At 59.8% G+C, this 17,813-nt stretch overlaps 2 protein-coding genes across 3 annotated transcripts in view; one reads left to right on the top strand and one right to left on the bottom strand.

Moving 5' to 3' along the window:
- COL18A1 (collagen type XVIII alpha 1 chain) overlaps positions 1-11,875 on the top strand; it is a 36,423-nt gene extending 24,548 nt beyond the window's left edge. Inside the window, exons 4-43 of the mRNA XM_036386544.1 lie at positions 1,294-1,374; positions 1,467-1,526; positions 1,708-1,846; positions 1,949-2,052; positions 2,138-2,164; positions 2,261-2,431; positions 2,519-2,545; positions 2,636-2,698; positions 2,777-2,863; positions 3,017-3,070; positions 3,149-3,298; positions 3,419-3,481; positions 3,655-3,699; positions 4,628-4,768; positions 4,850-4,912; positions 5,025-5,051; positions 5,145-5,189; positions 5,311-5,373; positions 5,735-5,770; positions 5,842-5,931; positions 6,069-6,098; positions 6,208-6,234; positions 6,395-6,457; positions 6,601-6,675; positions 6,770-6,805; positions 6,924-6,977; positions 7,190-7,255; positions 7,443-7,514; positions 7,699-7,732; positions 7,864-7,926; positions 8,016-8,059; positions 8,153-8,275; positions 8,372-8,516; positions 8,666-8,739; positions 8,819-8,947; positions 9,128-9,163; positions 9,498-9,758; positions 9,842-10,039; positions 10,321-10,436; positions 10,519-11,875. Coding sequence (XP_036242437.1) covers positions 1,294-1,374; positions 1,467-1,526; positions 1,708-1,846; positions 1,949-2,052; positions 2,138-2,164; positions 2,261-2,431; positions 2,519-2,545; positions 2,636-2,698; positions 2,777-2,863; positions 3,017-3,070; positions 3,149-3,298; positions 3,419-3,481; positions 3,655-3,699; positions 4,628-4,768; positions 4,850-4,912; positions 5,025-5,051; positions 5,145-5,189; positions 5,311-5,373; positions 5,735-5,770; positions 5,842-5,931; positions 6,069-6,098; positions 6,208-6,234; positions 6,395-6,457; positions 6,601-6,675; positions 6,770-6,805; positions 6,924-6,977; positions 7,190-7,255; positions 7,443-7,514; positions 7,699-7,732; positions 7,864-7,926; positions 8,016-8,059; positions 8,153-8,275; positions 8,372-8,516; positions 8,666-8,739; positions 8,819-8,947; positions 9,128-9,163; positions 9,498-9,758; positions 9,842-10,039; positions 10,321-10,436; positions 10,519-10,732 — 3,396 coding nt within the window. The 3' untranslated portion in view covers positions 10,733-11,875. The remainder of the gene's footprint in view (positions 1-1,293; positions 1,375-1,466; positions 1,527-1,707; positions 1,847-1,948; positions 2,053-2,137; positions 2,165-2,260; positions 2,432-2,518; positions 2,546-2,635; positions 2,699-2,776; positions 2,864-3,016; positions 3,071-3,148; positions 3,299-3,418; positions 3,482-3,654; positions 3,700-4,627; positions 4,769-4,849; positions 4,913-5,024; positions 5,052-5,144; positions 5,190-5,310; positions 5,374-5,734; positions 5,771-5,841; positions 5,932-6,068; positions 6,099-6,207; positions 6,235-6,394; positions 6,458-6,600; positions 6,676-6,769; positions 6,806-6,923; positions 6,978-7,189; positions 7,256-7,442; positions 7,515-7,698; positions 7,733-7,863; positions 7,927-8,015; positions 8,060-8,152; positions 8,276-8,371; positions 8,517-8,665; positions 8,740-8,818; positions 8,948-9,127; positions 9,164-9,497; positions 9,759-9,841; positions 10,040-10,320; positions 10,437-10,518) is intronic.
- On the bottom strand, positions 11,673-17,409 carry SLC19A1 (solute carrier family 19 member 1). 2 transcript variants are annotated; one of them, XM_036386546.1, is made up of 6 exons: positions 17,338-17,409; positions 14,562-14,857; positions 13,126-13,873; positions 12,679-12,871; positions 12,454-12,595; positions 11,673-12,354 (listed from the first exon to the last, which is right to left on the bottom strand). In XM_036386546.1, exons 2-6 carry the CDS (start codon positions 14,769-14,771, stop codon positions 12,166-12,168), a joined length of 1,482 nt encoding a protein of 493 aa, XP_036242439.1. In that variant the 5' UTR covers positions 14,772-14,857; positions 17,338-17,409; the 3' UTR covers positions 11,673-12,165. The 2 variants fall into 2 exon arrangements, with proteins under 2 accessions (XP_036242439.1, XP_036242438.1); XM_036386545.1 differs by lacking the exon at positions 17,338-17,409 and adding an exon at positions 17,173-17,322.
- Positions 17,410-17,813: the final 404 nt, after the last annotated feature.

Genomic DNA, 17,813 nt, shown 5'->3' on the forward strand with positions numbered 1-17,813 from the left:
AAGTGGCACTTGGGAACATGGTTTAGTGGGGGACCTGGCAGCACTGGGTTAATTGTTGGACTCAATGGTCCTAGAGGGCTTTTCCAGCCTTAATGATTCCATGATTCTATGGATTTACTATAAGATCTTTGGTGCTGCTGCTCTCTTTATCAGAGCAAAGAGGCTGCAAAGGTCCCCTATCACCATCTGTTGTGGGACTGCCTCGCTTCAGGGCTTAGAAGTGGCTTTTTTGCCATGCCTTTGGAAAGCCCCAGCTTTCAACCTTGCAGCCACTGCCCAGCACCACCAGCATGGCTGGACGAGCCATGTGCCAGAGCTGGCATCACATGGGCTTAGCAGAGGTAGCAGCCAGGACCCGGCCAGACACCCAGCAGAGCTTTTACAGGGATCTTTTGGCTGTGCTCCTTGTTTTTCCTCTGCTGAGGGCTCCCTGGCCACAGCTGACTGCCCTGCCCCACGCAAGGACAGCTGGCAGGTTCTGCAGCCCACGTGTTGTATTTCCTGGGATAATCTGCACTTCCTTACTATTTATTTGTGTTTTGCAAGCACCGTGTGCATCCAGGCCACTTGTTTATACAAGAAACCACCACAAATCCCTTCCTAAGGATGCTGCCTCCAGCCAAACCTCTGTAGCATCCGGGACTCAGCAGGAGAGGTGGTGCGGGTCCCAGTCTGAACCCCACAGCTCCCACTGCAAGTGGGATCACCCAGCACATCCCAGAGCCCAGCCTGAGTCCTGGCTGCAGGATGGGGCACAGGGATGCTGTCGGGATGGGAGTCTGCCAAGCTGGGATGCTGCCCATCTGTCTGATCTCAGTGGGGAGGAGCAGGGGACCATGCTGGGAAGTGAACTCTGAGAGAGAAGATACCTCCCCCTTGGTGTCTCTTCTTTGAGCAAGACAACAAAAATAATATTGGAGCTGGCCTGAAAGTACAGGGCACCACGTCCAGACAAGGAAATGTGATGGACTTAGGAAAATAGGGATCAGGGCAGTCGCAGTTCAGCTAGGCTGACTGTGACATAATACTAATGAATTATAAGTAGATTAAGTTATATAATAAATATATTATAAATACATAGTTTATATATAATTAAAAAATTATATCATTTCCTCTCACAAGCAAATGCCCCCAGCTGGGTGGTGAACTTTTCCACCTGCTTGCAGTGTGCACAGCAGATCTCATCCATCCTTTTTCTCCCACATGAGGATGTGGTGGCTGAGTGGCACAGCAGGTCACATCACAGCTGGGTGGCTTGTCCATGTCCCCCACCCATGCACGGTCTCCTTGCAGGGGGTCATTGCAGATTTGAAGCTCCGAGGGGACCCTCGGGCGGCTGAGCGCCAGTGTGAGGAAGAGGAGGATGACACAGAGGTGAGCACTGGCGGCATGACCAGGGAGGGCTCAGGGGTGCCCCCACCATGCTCCCAGCTCAGCTCTCACCCCTTCTCCATGGGCAAATGCAGGTCTCTGGGGATTTTGGCAGCGGGATGGAAGGTGGACAGCAGCCCTCAGGCAAGGTCGAGGTGAGTTGCTGCCGGCAGGTGTAGCACTCAGGGCAGGACCCTAAAATTCTCATGATGCGGAGAGCTGAGTGCCTTGCATGGCTGAGGTCATGGGATGGTTGATAATATCCCAGCACCTGTCCATTATGGGAAGGCACTGGGAGGTGAAGGGTGTCATGGTGTCCCCTCGTTGTTGGTGCAGGGTGTCCCAGGGCTGCTGGATGCTGTCCCCGTGACCTCCCCCCCCGTGGCGGGGGGCAGTGGCCCGAGGAGTGGCGGGGGGTCCCCGCAGCAAGCCGAGAGGACCAGAGCAGAGGAGACACTGCGGGTCTCCACGGAAGGTAATTCCAGCGGCTTTCCTCTTCCCCAGGGTGCACAGGTGAGGACATGGTGGTGGTGTGGCCATCCTCAGCCCCAACTGGGTTCTTTTTCCTTTTCCACAGGCACCGGTCAGAAAGGCGAAAAGGGAGAGAAGGGGGAACGTGGCTTGAAAGGAGACTCAGGGACCAATGGCATTGTAGGGCCAGGCAGTGTCAAGGGTCAAAAGGTGGGTGAGAGTTGATCCCTAGGGGCTCGAGGGTGCTGGTGACACTTGTGTTTGACACACATTTCTTTCTATTTCTGATCTTCAGGGGGAGAAAGGAGACCTGGGTGTCAAGGTGAGCATCACTGTGGGAGCTGGCACAGAGCCATGCCCTGCCCAGGCTGCCAGCTCAGAGACCTGCCACCCTTTCCCATCTCCCTCCCCTCCCTAGGGCAGTGCTGGATTTGGCTACCCTGGCTCTAAAGGCCAAAAAGGAGAACCAGGTGACCCTGGACTCCCCGGGACCCTCTCTCAGCATGCCAATGGCTCGGTGGTGGAGCAGATCACTGGCCCTCCAGGGACACCAGGGAAGGATGGAGCCCCTGGCAGGGATGGCGAGCCTGTGAGTCAATTCCCCCCACACAGGGTGTGCCTGTCCCCCTACTCTACCCACCTACACACTGACCTGTCCCCTCTCTGCCATCCCTAGGGAGATCCTGGCGAGGACGGCAAACCCGTAAGTGGGGTGGAGGGAGTGGCAGGGTGATGGGGGATGGCCACCCCCTTGCCTTGCCACCTGCTGACCCCCCACTGCTCCCCTTTGCAGGGTGAAATGGGGCCCCCAGGATTCCCTGGGATGCCAGGGGAGCCAGGCCTGAAGGGGGAGAAGGTGAGTGCCAGTGTTGCCCCCCTTCCTCTCATCCCAGCTCAGCTGCACCCCCAAACCACACTCTCTCCTCTGTGCTAGGGTGACCCAGGTGTGGGGCCAAGGGGACCCCCTGGACCACCTGGCCCTCCGGGACCACCGGGACCCTCCTCCAAGAATGACAAGCTGGTGGGTGCCCCCTGGGACACAGGGATTTGAGGGATGGGGGGGCGGGGGGGGGGGGTCCATCAAGCCAGACAGGTGCAGAGTGATCCCACCAGCCCCTGGGCGAGCCCCAGTGCCACCAGGTGCCCTGACATCCCCCTTGTGCTTCTCTCCCAGACCTTCATCGACATGGAGGGCTCTGGCTTCGGTGGTGACCTGGAGAGCCTGCGGGTGAGTGGGGCTGAGTGCCTGTCTTGCCAGCTGGGAGGGGGGGACACCCTCAGCCATGGCCCCCCATGTCTCTTCTAGGGTCCACGAGGGCCACCTGGTCCCCCAGGGCCACCTGGCGTGCCTGGTTTGCCAGGGGAGCCAGGAAGGTTTGGGATGAACCGCACAGACCTGCCGGGACCGCCTGGGCTGCCAGGCAGGGACGGGACCCCTGGGCCCCCGGGGCCAGTGGTAGGTCTGTGGGTTGGCCAAGGAGACCCAGCCAGGGCCACTCTGTGCCGGTGGGGGGCTTGGTGCCCACCAGCCCTACAGGGTTTTCCTGTGCTGGAACCAACTCCTGGGATCTTACAGGGTCCTCGGGGTCCTCCAGGAAGAGATGGGGAGGATGGGCAGCCGGGGCCCAAAGGAGAGCAGGTGAGTGGCAGGTTGGCCCTGTCCCATGTGCCCCAAGAGCGTGTCACAGCTGTCCCACAGGCAGCACTGGCACATCTCTGGGAGGCCCCAGTTCCTGGGCTGGGGAGCACCATTCTGCTTCTGCCTGGGGCTGGGCAGCTTCTCCACACCCTCTTCTCCCTCCTCCTTCCCAGGGCGATATGGGTGACCTTGGCCTCCCTGGCCTACCAGGACCCAAGGTACTGTGCCTGGGGTGGAATTTTTGGGTTGTCCGTTGCAGACTGGAGGCAGGGATGTTGCCTGGGGGAGCCATCTTGCACAGGAATGGGGATAGGGGTGCTGCTATTTGTGTTCCTCCCAGATCAGGGCCATATCTCAAAGGTGCATGGAGCTGCTGACCCCACAAAGGATGCTCACTGGGCTCCTGCTACCCTGCCTTGGCTTTGCTCCAGGCACTGCCACATCAGGAAGTGGGCAGGAAAACCAAGTAGGGGTGTTTCAAGACACAGAGGAGACTTTGCTTGGCAGATGCCCACACCCCACTGGAAAACACCCCATCTTCTGTGCATTACTCTCTCCTGCCTGCTTGCTCCAGCTTCTTTCCACCCTGCATCCCCAAAAGTGGAAGTAAAGGCTTGCCGGGATGGGAGCCCCTTAGAGTTGGGATGCTGCCCCTTGTGATCACCATCCACTACAGCCTGAACTGGAGGCAAAACCCTCAAAAATTAAGGTTTCGTAACCTTAATTCTAACTTTCTGCACTTCTGCAGCACCCAGAGGGCAGATGGGGTGGCAGCGTGTGTAAGGTCCGAGCCTGTTGCTTCCAGAGCCATTGCAATCCCTGGAATGCCTGTGAGCATTCCTTTATGGCACTGAGCTCTGCTGCAGCAGTGGAGCCAGCCCCACGTGCAAAGACATTCCCATTTTATGATTTTAGACGAGCCTCTGGTGGCCACTGTGGACATTACAAGGGGAGCTGGTGGGATGAAGGGTGCCCAAGCTGGGCAATGCCCCCTCCCACAAAGCCCCTAGAGAGGGGAACATCAGGGAGATCCTCTATATCCTGTCCCAGAGGGGATTTGTGAGGGGATGCTCTGCCTCCTGCTTGCAGGCTCCAGGCAGTGACCACTGTCACCTTCCATCTGTGCCCTTTTTGTCTCCTTTGCAGGGCAACAAAGGAGAAACGGGACCAGCAGGGCCCCCAGGAGAAATGGGCTTAGCCGGCCTTCCCGGGCCCATCGGACCCCGAGGGCGGCCAGGGCCCCCCGGCCCTCCAGGACCACCGGGGCCGGGCTACGAGGCTGGCTTTGTGAGTGGTCACTGCAGGGATGGGATGGGATGAGCTGGAGCCGGAGACAGACACAGCTCAGTCCCTTCTCCCTGCATTTAGGGTGACATGGAGGGCTCGGGGCTGTCATTCACCCCTGGACCACCTGGGCCTGAAGGACCACAGGTAGGGCCATTCCTGCCCTTTCCCTCCTCTCCATCCTGGGCTCCCTAGGGAATTCCCAGCCATCATGTCCCCTGCCATCACCCAGTGCTCATGGTCCCCTTGTTGCTTGCAGGGCGTGCCAGGACTACCGGGGCTGAAGGTGAGGAACCCTTACAACATGCTCTTGGCTCTATCCATGTGGGATGCCTGCAGGCAGCCTGTAGGGATGCCTCTGACACCTCTTTCCTTGCAGGGAGAGGTCGGCAGCCCCGGACAGCCTGGCTTGCCGGGACCAAAGGTAGGAGCACTGGGAGATTGGGATGGCTTTGTGCCAGCACCCGGGTGTGCAGGGCAGTGGGCAGGACCGCTGTGCTCTGTGACCTGGGGCTGCATCCTGCCCTTTCCTGCTCCCATTGCAGGGAGATGCTGGCATGCCTGGCATGGATGGCCGCCCTGGCCTGGAGGGCTTCCCTGGACCACAGGTAGGAGCTTCAGCCCCCCCAGCTCCAGAAGACCCACCCCCCCCCCCACCTCCAGGCAGGGCGCCTTTGATTGCAGCAGCTCCATCCCCAGCAGCCAAAATTCCCCCTCCCTGCTGTGGGACCTGGTTCACCACATGTCAGGGGTGCCCACACCCCCTAGGATCCTGTCCTCCCCCACCTTGTCACCACACTGGCCACCACCTCCACCCAAAATCATTGCAGCTTGGCTCATTGCCTGGAGCTGGAGGCAGAGGTGGGGTTGCCTGTAGTATTTTTTGAGCCAGAGGTGGGAGGGGGTCTGCACTGGTGAGACACAGTCCCTCTCCATTTGGTGCTCACTCCCTCCTGCTCCTCTTTCCAGGGACCCAAAGGTGACAAAGGCAGTACCGGTGAGAAGGTAGGTGCCACCAGGCTGGGGACGGGGGACCAGCCACTGGTGGCCCTAGGCTGATGGCTTGTGTTTTCCAGGGAGAGCGAGGCCAGGATGGAGTGGGGCTGCCTGGCCCCCCTGGCCCACCTGGTCCCCCTGGACAGGTCATCAGTGTCTCTGGTGAAGATGTAAGTGGTGGCACCTGGCTTCAGCATAGGGCAGGGGAAGGGGTATTCCAGCAGCCATCATGAGGGAGACCTCACCAGCAGCTCTGACCCTCGGAGCCAAGATCAGGGGAAAAACCTCATTTTGTCTCTTTTTGCAGAAGTCCTTGGTGGCTTTTCCTGGTCCAGAGGTAGGTGCCCTCCTGCCACCTGTGCCCACCCCTGAGCAGTGCCAGGAGGGCAGCCTGTTTTTGGAAAGATGGGGTTTGCTCTTAGGAGTATCTATGCTTCTCTCTGCAGGGCAGACCAGGCCACGCTGGCTTCCCGGTGAGTTGGTGACACATCTGGGGACCACGGGGTGGCCCTGGTGACAGCTGTGGTCGCCAGTCCTGCTGTGCTTTGCTGCAGAGTGGTGGTGATGGAGGGAGAGTTTGGAGCCTGCCTTTGCTGAGTTGGGAATGACATGGACTCTGTGTCCTTTCTGCAGGGCCCGGTGGGACCGAAAGGAGACCAGGGGTCAACTGGTCCCCAGGGTGCCCCAGGGTTGAAGGTAATTGCTCCAGGCCACCTGCACCCCATTGAGTGGTCACATTCCTGGTCCCCCATTCCACCTGGCCATCAGGTGACACCAGCTCTGTCATGGGAGGGAGCCTGGTCCCTGCGTGTCCCCTCCCACCCCCTCTTCTCTTGCAGGGGGAGAAGGGGGAGCCCGGCGTCATCATCAGCCCTGATGGGACTGTGGTCACTGCCAAGATGAAAGGAGAAAAGGTGGGTTCCTGGCAGGAATGGGAGGGGGACATCCCCCTGGGACAGTGCCAGGTGGTCCCAGTGGTGATGCCCTGTCCCTCTCTATTATTTGCAGGGGGAGCCAGGGCTGCAGGGCCCAATGGGACCATCGGTAAGTCACCATCACCATCCCCTTCCTTGTGTCCCATGGGGAGGGATGGAGATGATCCTAGGCAGAGGGGATGCCTCTATACTGAGCATCTCTCACCCTCATCTTCTTTCCCTTCCAGGGTCCCCCAGGACGAGCAGGGATGAAGGGAGAGATTGGCTTTCCGGGCAGACCCGTAAGACCTGCTCCCGGTTTGTTTGTGTCCATCTCCTCCACCGCGCCCCCCTCTGCGTTTGCACGTCCTGCACCCACTGAGCCCCACACCCTGCTGTGTCCCTGAGGGATGGGGCAGTGCTGGGGTGTCGGAGGTGACTCTGGAGCACCAGATGTGACACCAGGGGCTGGCAGGGGAACGGGGACAAGGCTCATTGCGCTGCTCATCCACAGGGACGTCCTGGCATGAACGGGCTGAAGGGCGAGAAGGGTGACCCTGCAGACGTGCTGAGCTTGCGGGTGAGCACTGCTGTGACCTCCCAGCTGCTGGCCCTGCAGGGCGGGGCACACACCCTGAGGGTATCCCCAAGGACCCCAATCCCTTAGGCAAAGGGCATGTCTCCTTCTCTCAGGGGTTGGTTGTCCCCCTCCCTGGTGGGGACTGTCAGCTTTGCAGGACTTTGACAAATCTTCTCAACCCCCACAGGGTCCCCCAGGCCCCCCAGGACCCCCTGGGCCCCCTGGGCCACCTGGCAGCATAGTCTACAACAATGGCAATGTGAGTATCACCACGGTCACCATGCTGGTGACTGGGCCCCCAATGTCCCCTGCCTGCCTGGAGGAAACAGAGAATGCTCTGGTGACATCCTGGCTGGAGCTGGCATGTGGGACTGTCACCAGCATTAGGGGGGGTCCCCAGGGATGCTGCTGTCTCTGCAGCCACTTCCTTTGCATCTCCACAGACTTTCAGTGACTCCAGCCACCCAGCGTTCCCTAGTAAGTGGGTGTCCCTCTCCCCGCCCCCTCTGGGAATTTTGGGGAACCTTGGCAAAGCAGGGCTGGGGAGGAACCCCCTCCCATCCCTTATAGCTGCAACTCTGAGATGGCATCTCTGCTGCTCCCCACAGGTTTCCACCAGTTCTCAGGACAAAAGGGAGAGAAAGGTGATACCGGACCCCCAGGACCACCAGGTAGATAACTGGTCCCTGCTGTCAGAGGCAGGCAGGGGATGGCTCATGCCCATCCTGGCTCCTCTCCCCTCCTCTCCCTCTCTCCACAGGCCAGTTCCCCTATGACGTGAGTCACTTTGGTACCAGCCTGCGGGTAAGCCCTTTGCACACTGGCAGCTGGAACCCAGCATCACTTGGGGTGCCAGTGCATCCCAGTTGCTCACCCTAAGACTGTGCCATCCCACAGGGTGACAAGGGGGATGCAGGTCCCAAGGGTGAGAAGGGCGAGCCAGGCAGCACCCCACTCTACAGTCCTGGAGTCTCTGGACTTCCAGGGCCTCCAGGGCCCCAGGGATACCCCGGGCTGCCAGTGAGTACCAGATAGGGTGGAGAGTGAAGGGGGGCACAGCGGGACGTGGCATCCCTGGAGGCTTTGCTCCAACAGATTTTCTCTCACACTGCCTAGGGTCCCAAGGGGGACAGTATTGTTGGGCCACCAGGGCCTCCAGGACCTCAGGGTCCCCCTGGTATCGGATACGAGGGGCGGCAGGGCCCCCCTGGCCCTCCTGGTCCACCCGGGCCACCCTCCTTCCCAGGTCCCCACAGACAAGGTACCTGCTCTACTGCATTCCACCCTGCACCCCCACATCCCTCCCTGCCCCCCCCAGCATTCCTGATTGTATCCCATGCATCCCTCCTTGCAGCTCTGCATTCCTCCTCATGCTGTACCTCTCTCCATCTCACCCTCCTTCCCCCACAGCTGTCAGCATCCCTGGACCCCCGGGACCACCAGGACCCCCTGGACCACCAGGCACTAGTGGGATATCCTTGGGGGTGAGTCAGGGCTCTGGGCAGGCGTTGCCCATGGTGCAGGCAGCCGATCCCTGAGCCCTGCCCCGGGCTGTGCCCACAGCTCCAGGCCATGCCCACGTACCAGGCGATGCTGAGTGCCGCGCACGAGCTGCCCGAGGGCGGCCTCGTCTTCCTGACGGACCGGCAGGAACTCTACGTCCGCCTCCGCGGGGGCTTCCGCAGGGTGCTGGTGAGTGCGGGGGCAGAGGGGCACCCCTGCCGGGGCTGCACTGCCCGGCTTGAGGGGAGCGTGGACAGCACCATCCCGGGGGCTCGGTGGTGACTCTTGGTGATGCTTGGGGTCCCCCCACCCGTGCGCGAGGAAGAGGAGAGGGGGGTGGCTGGGATCTGATGTGCCATGCCCTTGCAGCTGGAGGAGCACAACCTGATCCCCAGTTCGGCTCTGGTGAGTCCTCTATTTCCCATGCACATCCTCATTCCTATCTTTCCGATTCCCATCCCTATCCTCCATCCTCATCTATCCTCATCCCATCCACAACCAGCTCTATCCATCATCAATCAGCTTCATCTCATTCCCCATTCATCCCCAACCATATCAATCCCCATTCCCAACCATCTCCATTCCCAGTGCCATATCCATCCAACCCCAACCATCTCCATGCCCATCTTCATCCAACCACAACCATCTCCATCCATCCCCAACATTCTCCATCTCCATCCCCATCCCCATCCCCACCTGGGGCACCACGCCCCTCCTCATACTGTGTCCCCCTCCCCAGGACAACGAGGTGTACGACAAGCCGCCCACCCTCCACTATGCTGGCCCCCAGCCCCGCGGGCCCCTGCACCCGCTCCGCAACCACGTCCCCTCGGCCACCGCCCATCCCTGGCGTGGGGACGAGGTGGTGGCCAACCAGCACCGCCTGCCCGAGCAGCCCCTGCTCCACCACCAGCACGAGCTCATCAATGGGTACTACATCCACCGCCGGCCAGACCCCGCCCCTGTGGCCGCCCATGTGCACCAGGACTTCCAGCCTGCCGTGAGTGCCACATGCCGGCTGAGGGGAGCTGATGATGGTGGCCAAAGCTGTGTCCCTCAAGCCCTGTTGTCCCCTCTTGGCAGCTTCACCTGGTGGCTCTGAACACCCCGCTGAGTGGTGGCATGCGTGGTATCCGGGGCGCCGATTTCCAGTGCTTCCAGCAAGCCCGACAGGTTGGGCTGGCTGGCACCTTCCGTGCCTTCCTGTCCTCGCGCCTGCAGGATCTCTACAGCATCGTGCGCAGGGCCGACCGCGCCGCCGTCCCCATTGTCAACCTCCGGGTATGCACGTCCCATCCCCTTCTCAACACTGTCTGAGCTCTCATGGATCACAGAATAGGATCACATAGTCATTATGGTTGGGAAAGATCTCTTTAAAATCAGCAAGTCCAGCTATTAACCCAGCACTGCCAAGGTCTGGGATGCAGAGCATAGCAAAGCTGCCAGCCATCATGAAGCATCCCCTTCCCAGAGGCTGCTGCAGCTTGGAGCTTCTGGGCTGCTCTTGGGGTGCAGGCAGTGCTAAACCCCCTCCTCCTCCATTTTCCCACCCTTCCCGCTAGGATGAAGTGCTCTTCAATAACTGGGAAGCCCTTTTCACGGGCAGCGGGGCCCCACTGAGAACCAGCGCCCGCATCCTCTCCTTTGATGGCCGGGATGTCCTGCAGGATGCGGGATGGTGAGTGCAGGACCAAGTGATGGGGAATTGGGGTTTGGAGCACGGTGGGGCAGCAGCAGCCCCCCACCTTTCACCCTTCCAGGCCACAGAAGAGTGTCTGGCATGGCTCAGATGCCAAGGGTCGGCGCCTGCCTGAGAGCTACTGCGAAACATGGCGGACAGAGGAGCGTGCAGTCACTGGCCAGGCTTCCTCCTTGGCCTCTGGAAAACTGCTGGAGCAGGTGGCCAGCAGCTGCCAGCAAGCCTTCATTGTCCTCTGCATCGAGAACAGCTTCATGACCGCCACCAAAAAGTGATACCTGCCCCGGCACCCCTGAGTACCCCCATGTCCCTGGGGAGGGTTGGGCAAGCCTGCACCCCAGCACCCCTCAGCCCCCTCCACGCGCCCACTCTTGCCCTGCAGGGTTTCCTTCTCCTGCAGACCTGAAGCCAAAGAGTATTGACATGGCCCCTGCCCTGGGTTGGCAGGGGCTCAGGTCCCACCTGGGGCAGGGCAGCCATGGGCTGGTGGCCTTCCTCCTCCTCCTCCTCTTCTAACTCCTAATATTTAACCACTTCAGCTTGTTCCCCTCCCTGCTTGGTTGCTGTTTTTGGGATGGCTGGGTGGGAGGATGCTCGGCAGGGAGTTTTCAGTGCTGCCATGTGGGCTGTTCCCCGCAAAAGCCTGTGGGGCCTCTCTCACCCCAGCCCCCCAGCCCCACGCTGTCCTCACCAGGAGCTTGGGGTTGGAACCAAATCCCTGCTGCTGAGGCCACAGGGTCTTCTCCAGCCAAGACACCAGCATCCCACCCAAGGGATTGTCCTGTGCTGATGCTGGGGCCCTCCCAGATGGTCTCGATCCTCCCCAGGTAAGGACCATCCCATCATCATTCTCACCTCCACCTCCCAGCCAGCAGAGCTCTGGTGGGGGTCTGGTCTCCCCCATCCCATCCACACACCCTGGGGACCCCCGGCTGTGCCCCCACAGCCCAGGTACAGCCCCAGCCAGCCCAGTTACTGGGGTGACAGGGTGGCCCCAAGGCGTGGCCAGCTGTGCTCCTGGCACGTGTTTCTCTCTGTGCGTGCGTGTTGAGCACGTGTGGTACTGAGGCCAGGCACTGCCATCCCCCCCTCCCCGTGCCACCTTTGCTGGGCTTGAATGGCAAAGGCACAGCAAAGCTGGTTGGAATTTGTGGGGGCAAATCCAAGGTGCTAAAAAAAAAAAAACCAAAAAAAAAATAAAAGAAAAAAGAGAAATTTGTAACTAGCTTTTTTGTTATTCTATGGAAATTATTACCATAAAAGCTGTGCAAGTCACACGGTTTCTATTTCTTACAGTCTACTGTATTTTGTGTAATTAATGCAATTTAAAGTGTGTGGATCTTTATATTTTTTTTGTCATCAGTTGTGTCCTATAAACCATTTTCTAAAGGCACTGAATAAAGAAACATTCTCTTGTAGCCTGGCTCTGTGCCATGATGGGGATGAGCGGGATGGGGTCCCCATCCATACCCCATGTGTGTGTGACACACGGCAGGGGCACCATGGGAATCTTGCCCCCTCTCTGTGTGTGGGGACTGGGAAGGGGCACAGCCCTGTCCTCACAGAGCAGAAAACATGTCCCAGTGGTTACATCCTTGACAGAACAGCAGCCAGGACCAGCAGTGGGACAGGACACCAAGCACACGGTGGCGATGACAATGCTCACTTGGGGAGCCAACAGCCAGCCACAGCGTCGTGGTACCAGCACTCAGGCTTGTATGGTGCCCACCTCCGGGCTTTTCTCCTGTGCTGGAATTTCCGCTGGGAGCTGGCATGGCTTCTTGGCCAGGGCCAGCTCCACTGGCTGCCTGCGGTGGCTGTGCTGGACACCCACTCCGATGGCTGCCAGCAGGTAGACCACGGCCAGCAGGGTGAAGTAGCCAAAATACACATAAAACTGCAAAAGAGGAGAGAGGGGAGAACAGCACTTGGAGCCCTCCCTTCATCCCGCACCATTCAGGGACCACCTCCATCCTAGGTGCGACCCCACCCCTACCTGGGGATGCACAGATAAGCCTAAGCCCCTCTTGTCAGCCACGATGATGGTGATGACAGTCTTCAGCACTGTGGCGAAGAAGGTGTTGACCCCGAAGACCAGAGCACAGAGCTCTTTGGAGAGGGAGGTAGCAATCTGGAAACTGGGAAAAATGGGAGCACTGGTGAACCCCTGGCATCAACCCAGCTGCCAGGGTGGGAGTGGGTCCCCAGGAGCACCACGCACATGGCAATGGGCACCAGGAACTGGTGGGAGCCACGGAAGAGGATGTAGGCAGCATAGCACAGCCAGATGTTGGTGGTGGAGTTCATAAGGAGGAGCAATCCTGCCTGGAATGCCGTAACCACTCCAATCACCAGCTCTGACCACAGCTTCCAGCGGATCTTCACGTAGCCAGCAGCGAAGGAGGCGACAGCTCCTGAGGAGGAATGAAGGATGCTGTGAACAGCTCAAGGATCCCCTGCCCTACTTAGGCTGGGACCCAGCCCAGTAACCATCCCATCATCCCCAATGCCAAACCACCAAAAATACCATAAGGACCACCATTCCCAAGGGGTGCAGCAGGACAGCAGTGACCCCCCGCCTCTCTGGTGTCCCCAGCCATTCCCACAGGATGCAGCAGGATGTGAGTGTCCCCCCACACCCCCAGTGTCCCGATCCCAGGTGAGTTACCCAGCAGAGTGGAGGCAGCATCCACGCCTCCATTGTACACCCGGCGGTTGTCTGTGGTAGGAGAGATCTCGTTCCAGAGGATGTGAGCATAGTACAGCATCAGGTAGTACCCAGCCGAGTTAAAGACCCACCACAGGGACCAGAGGCGGAGCTGGGGCTGCCGGGCCAGTGCTCCCAGCTCCTGCAGCATCCGGCAAAGCACCATGTCCCGCCAGCCCCGTGTCCCCCTCCTGCTGTCCCCCCCAGCCATCCTGTCCAGCTCGGTGGGCACAGCGGCGTCATCAGCCCCCCCGGGCCGATTGAAGAAGAGGCTGCGCCGGGGCCGCTCAAGGAAGAGGGTGAGGATGAGGCCGAAGCTGACAAAGCCCAAGGAGACGTAGTTAAGGGTGAGGAAGGGGACACCACCCAAGGTGACGCAGAGCTGGCCCAACACGGAGCTGGTGAAAACCCCCAGGAGCACAGCAGAACGGGAATAACTGGCCATCCGCTGGTAGCGGGATGGGGCGACCAGGGAGAAGATGTAGGAAGAGTAGGCAATGCGGGCAGCCATGGTGATGCCGTAGAAGAACTCCATCAGCTGCATGGCCAGGACGGAAGTGCCCAGCACCAGCAGCAGCCAGATGGAGATGTAGCTCAGGCTCTGCAGCACTAGCACGGGCTTGTAGCGCAGGTAGTCTGTCAGCAGGAAGATGGGCACCAGCACGGCCATGTAGGAGTAGGACAGCACCGGTGTGATCGCATTGGTCACCTGCCATGAGGGCAAGGAGGGGCTAAGCGCCGGGCACATCCCTGGCAATGCCCCCCAACCTGCAAATGGTATGGGCACTGGCTGCTGACCCCCATGGCAGCACCTCCTCAGGGAGGACTGTGACAAGCAGCATGCTCAGCTGGGGGTCTGGCTGAGCCTTGGCCCCTTCCCATGCCGGGAATGCAGCGTTCCCACAGCGCAGCAGCCAGCTGGGATTGAGGCCAGCATCCCTTGGTTGGGAGATGATGACATTGTGGCCCCTCCTTGTCTAACCCCATCGCTGCCAGTGGCCTAGCAGTGCACTGTGCCATCATGGAAAAGTCTCCCCAGTGGGATGGGGCATGACTTCTCCCAGCCCAGCACCCTCCAACAGGCTGCTAAGGTGGGCAGGGGTCACACACTGCCCCCAAAATCAGTTGCTAGCCTGGGCACGAGGTTTTATGCCAGGGCAAGTTGAGCCTGGGACTCAGGGGATAGGGTGACCTCACAGCCAAGTGAGACAAGGCCCCACAACACACCACCTTCCCTGCCCAGAAAGCACCACTGAGTCACCACATGCTGCCATGCCCAGGACACAACACCCCTGTGCACCCCAGAAGCACTGAGGGATGCTCTGTACAGCCCCAGGATGGTGACCATGGCCATAAAGGGGGACACCAGGGTGGGGGACCAGATGCCCACAGCTCACCTCTGCCTTTGTGAAGTTCTTGGTCCCCAGCAGATAGGGAGTGATGAAGCTCTCCCCGGGCCGGATCTGTGTCATGAAGCCATAGAAGCAGAGGTAGCAGACTTGTAGCTTCCAGCGCTGGTCCGGCACCATCTCCGGCGCCGGCTTTTTGGTGCCATCATTCTTAGGCATGGCTCTGCAGCAGGACAGCAGCATTATCCTGGGAGCCATTAGCTACACAGGCTCTGCTGGACCACGCAGCCCCTCTCTGTCCACAGGCGCTCTCGGACGCATGGAAAACCAGGGCGCTGCAGTTTCTGTGGAAAAAGCAGCATTTGGCACAGGCTCAAAATTCCTCAAGAATCGCAAGGCAAATAAATACCACTACCTTCTCCCCAGGAGATGTTCTGGGAAGAAGAAAAGCAGCCATGCATCTTGCTGTGCAGAAGCGGGGGGGAGGGGGGTCATTTTGGGCAGCATTCGTACATCACGTGCATCCGGAGCCTGGATGCACAGAGCATCTGGATCCACAGTGGGGCATCCTCAGCTCCCACCACCTCCTCTTCCTCCCCTTTAAGACTCAGTGGGGTTTTGCTGCTTCTTGGAGCAACACTTCCTCTGAGCTGCAGAGGTAGAGGGATGCAGACGCCCTGCACCGGGAATGCTCTGGAGGGGATGGCACAAGAATGTGCTGGCTGTGGAAATGAGTTAATGTGCACCCCGGGCATGGGGCCACCCGTGTTACTCAGTAACGGGATGGCTGGCAGGACTTTAGCTGAGCCACCGGCAAACGGCTGTCGCTTGGCTCATCCCAGGGGGACACAATCCCCAGCTTGTGCAAAATGAGGAAATGCAAAATGCCACGAGATTCATGGTCCAGAGAAGGATTAAAAGCTCAGATGCTGAGGTTTGGCTGCTGGAAAGCTGGCAGTGCCAGGAGACCCGATTAGCAGTCATGGGATGAGGGCAGGGACAGGAGAAGGCCTGGACTAATGTCCTCCCAGCACTCCCCACTCCCACAAGAAGTGACCTAGGTGACTTTTCATGCCACGTGATTCCTCGTATTCCAACACACGCCACAGGAGCAAGGTTTAGAAACCTGATTACCCAGATAACCATAGAACAACTAATCATGGTCATTAAAAAGTAAGTTCATGGTCCTAGTCTGTGTCCCACTGCATCCTGCATGGTGAAATTGGGGGATAATCCCCTCCCTGCTGCCAGATAATGCAGGATAAACAGGGACATGAGCCAGCACCAGTGGCGGCAGAGGAAGCTGGTGGTGACCTAAACCTACAGGACGCCAAGTGTCCATTTGCCCCAGTGAGGATACACCGCTCCAGTAGCATTCCCATGGGATTTCAGCACTGGTGCCTGAGTGTCACCAAAACATTCGTGTGCCAGAGCTCACGGCTGGGGCAGCCCCTAAACAGATCCCTGGGGATCAAAGAGGCGCTCACTCACTCGCTGCCCAGCGAGCCTGTCCGGCACTGGCTGGAGCACTGGCCCCTGCAGTGGCAGGAAGGAAAAGGAGCAAGGAGCAAGGGCTAACCCCCGGCAAACACCCAGCCCAGCACCGTGCCGGGGCCACTGCCAGCTGCGAGTTCCTGGACTCTGCTCCATCACTTTCTTGTCCCCAGGTTGGGCTGTAGATGTCACCTGCAGCAGCTGCTTGCCGCCACGTGCACCACAACTCCTGTGGGGTGTTTGCCACCCTCTGCTCCCCATTCCTGCCCTGTCCATCCAGGAGGGATATATACATGGATCCCTGGCCCACAGAAAACCATCCACACTAAATCCAGGACACAGCTCCATGAAGCTGCTCCATTCCCAGGAGCACTGGCTCCTAACTCCCAGCATGCGTGTCCCCACACACTAAGGGACTCCAGAGCAGAACCCACCTAGCTGCACCCTACCCCCCTTGTCCAGAACATCCATGGAGCTACTTTGCTCGAGATGAGTGGGCATGAGTACCTGGTGCAAGCCAGGGAGTGGAGGGAAGAAGAAAAGGGAGAAGAGAGAGGGAGGGAGAGGGAGCAGAGCCGGTCCGTTATCACCGTGTGAACCTGTTTATCACCGAGTTATCTGGGTGTGACCTTGACATGGATCACTGTCACGCCACACACCGCTGTCAGCCCGGGGCCAGAGCTGACACGGGCGGCAGAGCCACCCGTGGTCCAGAGGGGAGAGCCCTGGGAGTGGGCGCGATGCCCTCCGCCCAGCGTGCCGGTGGCATACAACTGACACTGCCAAGGCGCCACGTCTTATGTGCGGAGCTGCCACGCCGAATGGGGCGCGTGAATCCCTGGAGTACCTTCCCTAAAACAAGGGCTGGGAAGCTCCGGAAAATGCACCCTCGCCCACCGTACGAGCACCTCTCTGCTTCCCACCGCCCAGCACCAAGGGATAGGCGCTGCGGGGTGGTGCGGGGTGTACTTGGCAGAGGAGAGTGTTGGCGGTACGCGGCACCTGCTCACCCTGAAACAACGGCGGGGGAAACAACAGAGCGGGGGGAAACAACACAGCACCCGGCACACATCCCCAGCACCCGGGGGAAACAACACTGCCGGCATCCCAGGACCGCACCAGGCACGGCACCGCGCCGGCGGCACCCGCACCCCGCACCCCGTACCTGCTGGGCGGCGGGCATGGGCACTGCGGGCCGAGGCCAGGCGGGATCCGGAGCTCCCCGCTGCCACCCGAGCCCGATCGGCGGCGAGCCCGGGACAGAGACAGCAGGAGGAGGAGGAGGAGGAGGAGGAGGAGGAGGAGGAGGAAGAGGAGAATGTAGGAATACCTCGGGAAATGTAGTTGCTCTCCAGGTGCGGGGCAACGTGGGGACTACAAACCCCACAGTGCAGCGGGAGGGAGGAAGGGGAGGAGGAGGAACAGGAAAAGCCCGGCCACGCCGGAACAGAGCTGTTCCGGCGCCTGTGTCCCGTATAGGGACAAATCCCCCTCCGAAAGCGTCGGCTGGGCGTGAAGGACCCCCTTGTCCACTGCCCTCAGCCGGGGTCCGCTCCTTGCACATCTGCCGTGGCCTCTGGGCTGCGGGCCCTGGGGAACGCTGCCCCCGCCTTGCCTCCCTCCGCTGATTTGTGATACCCATGGCTGCTTGGATTTATTTCTGCACCCCGTTTGTTTCCTGGGGGTGGATTTGTTCCAGTCTACGCAGTTGTGCCGTATCCCAGAGGGTCCCGAACAGTTCCCCGCTGTGCTCCAAGCAGAGCTTCCGAAACTTCTCATCCCCTCACCCAGCTTGGCAGCAACCCC

This window comes from Molothrus ater, chromosome 7 (genome assembly GCF_012460135.2).
Source record: "Molothrus ater isolate BHLD 08-10-18 breed brown headed cowbird chromosome 7, BPBGC_Mater_1.1, whole genome shotgun sequence".
In the NCBI taxonomy this organism is placed as follows: domain Eukaryota; kingdom Metazoa; phylum Chordata; class Aves; order Passeriformes; family Icteridae; genus Molothrus; species Molothrus ater.

What these genes read in the sequence shown, in the direction of transcription:
- SLC19A1 (XM_036386546.1), bottom strand. Translation starts at nt 14,771, where the DNA reads ATGGCTCCCAGGATAATGCTGCTGTCCTGCTGCAGAGCCATGCCTAAG. An exon ending in AGAACTTCACAAAGGCAGAG is followed by an intron (nt 13,874 to 14,561) that starts GTGAGCTGTGGG and finishes CCCTCATGGCAG; the next exon opens with GTGACCAATGCGATCACACC. An exon ending in GCTTATCTGTGCATCCCCAG is followed by an intron (nt 12,355 to 12,453) that starts GTAGGGGTGGGG and finishes CCTCTTTTGCAG; the next exon opens with TTTTATGTGTATTTTGGCTA.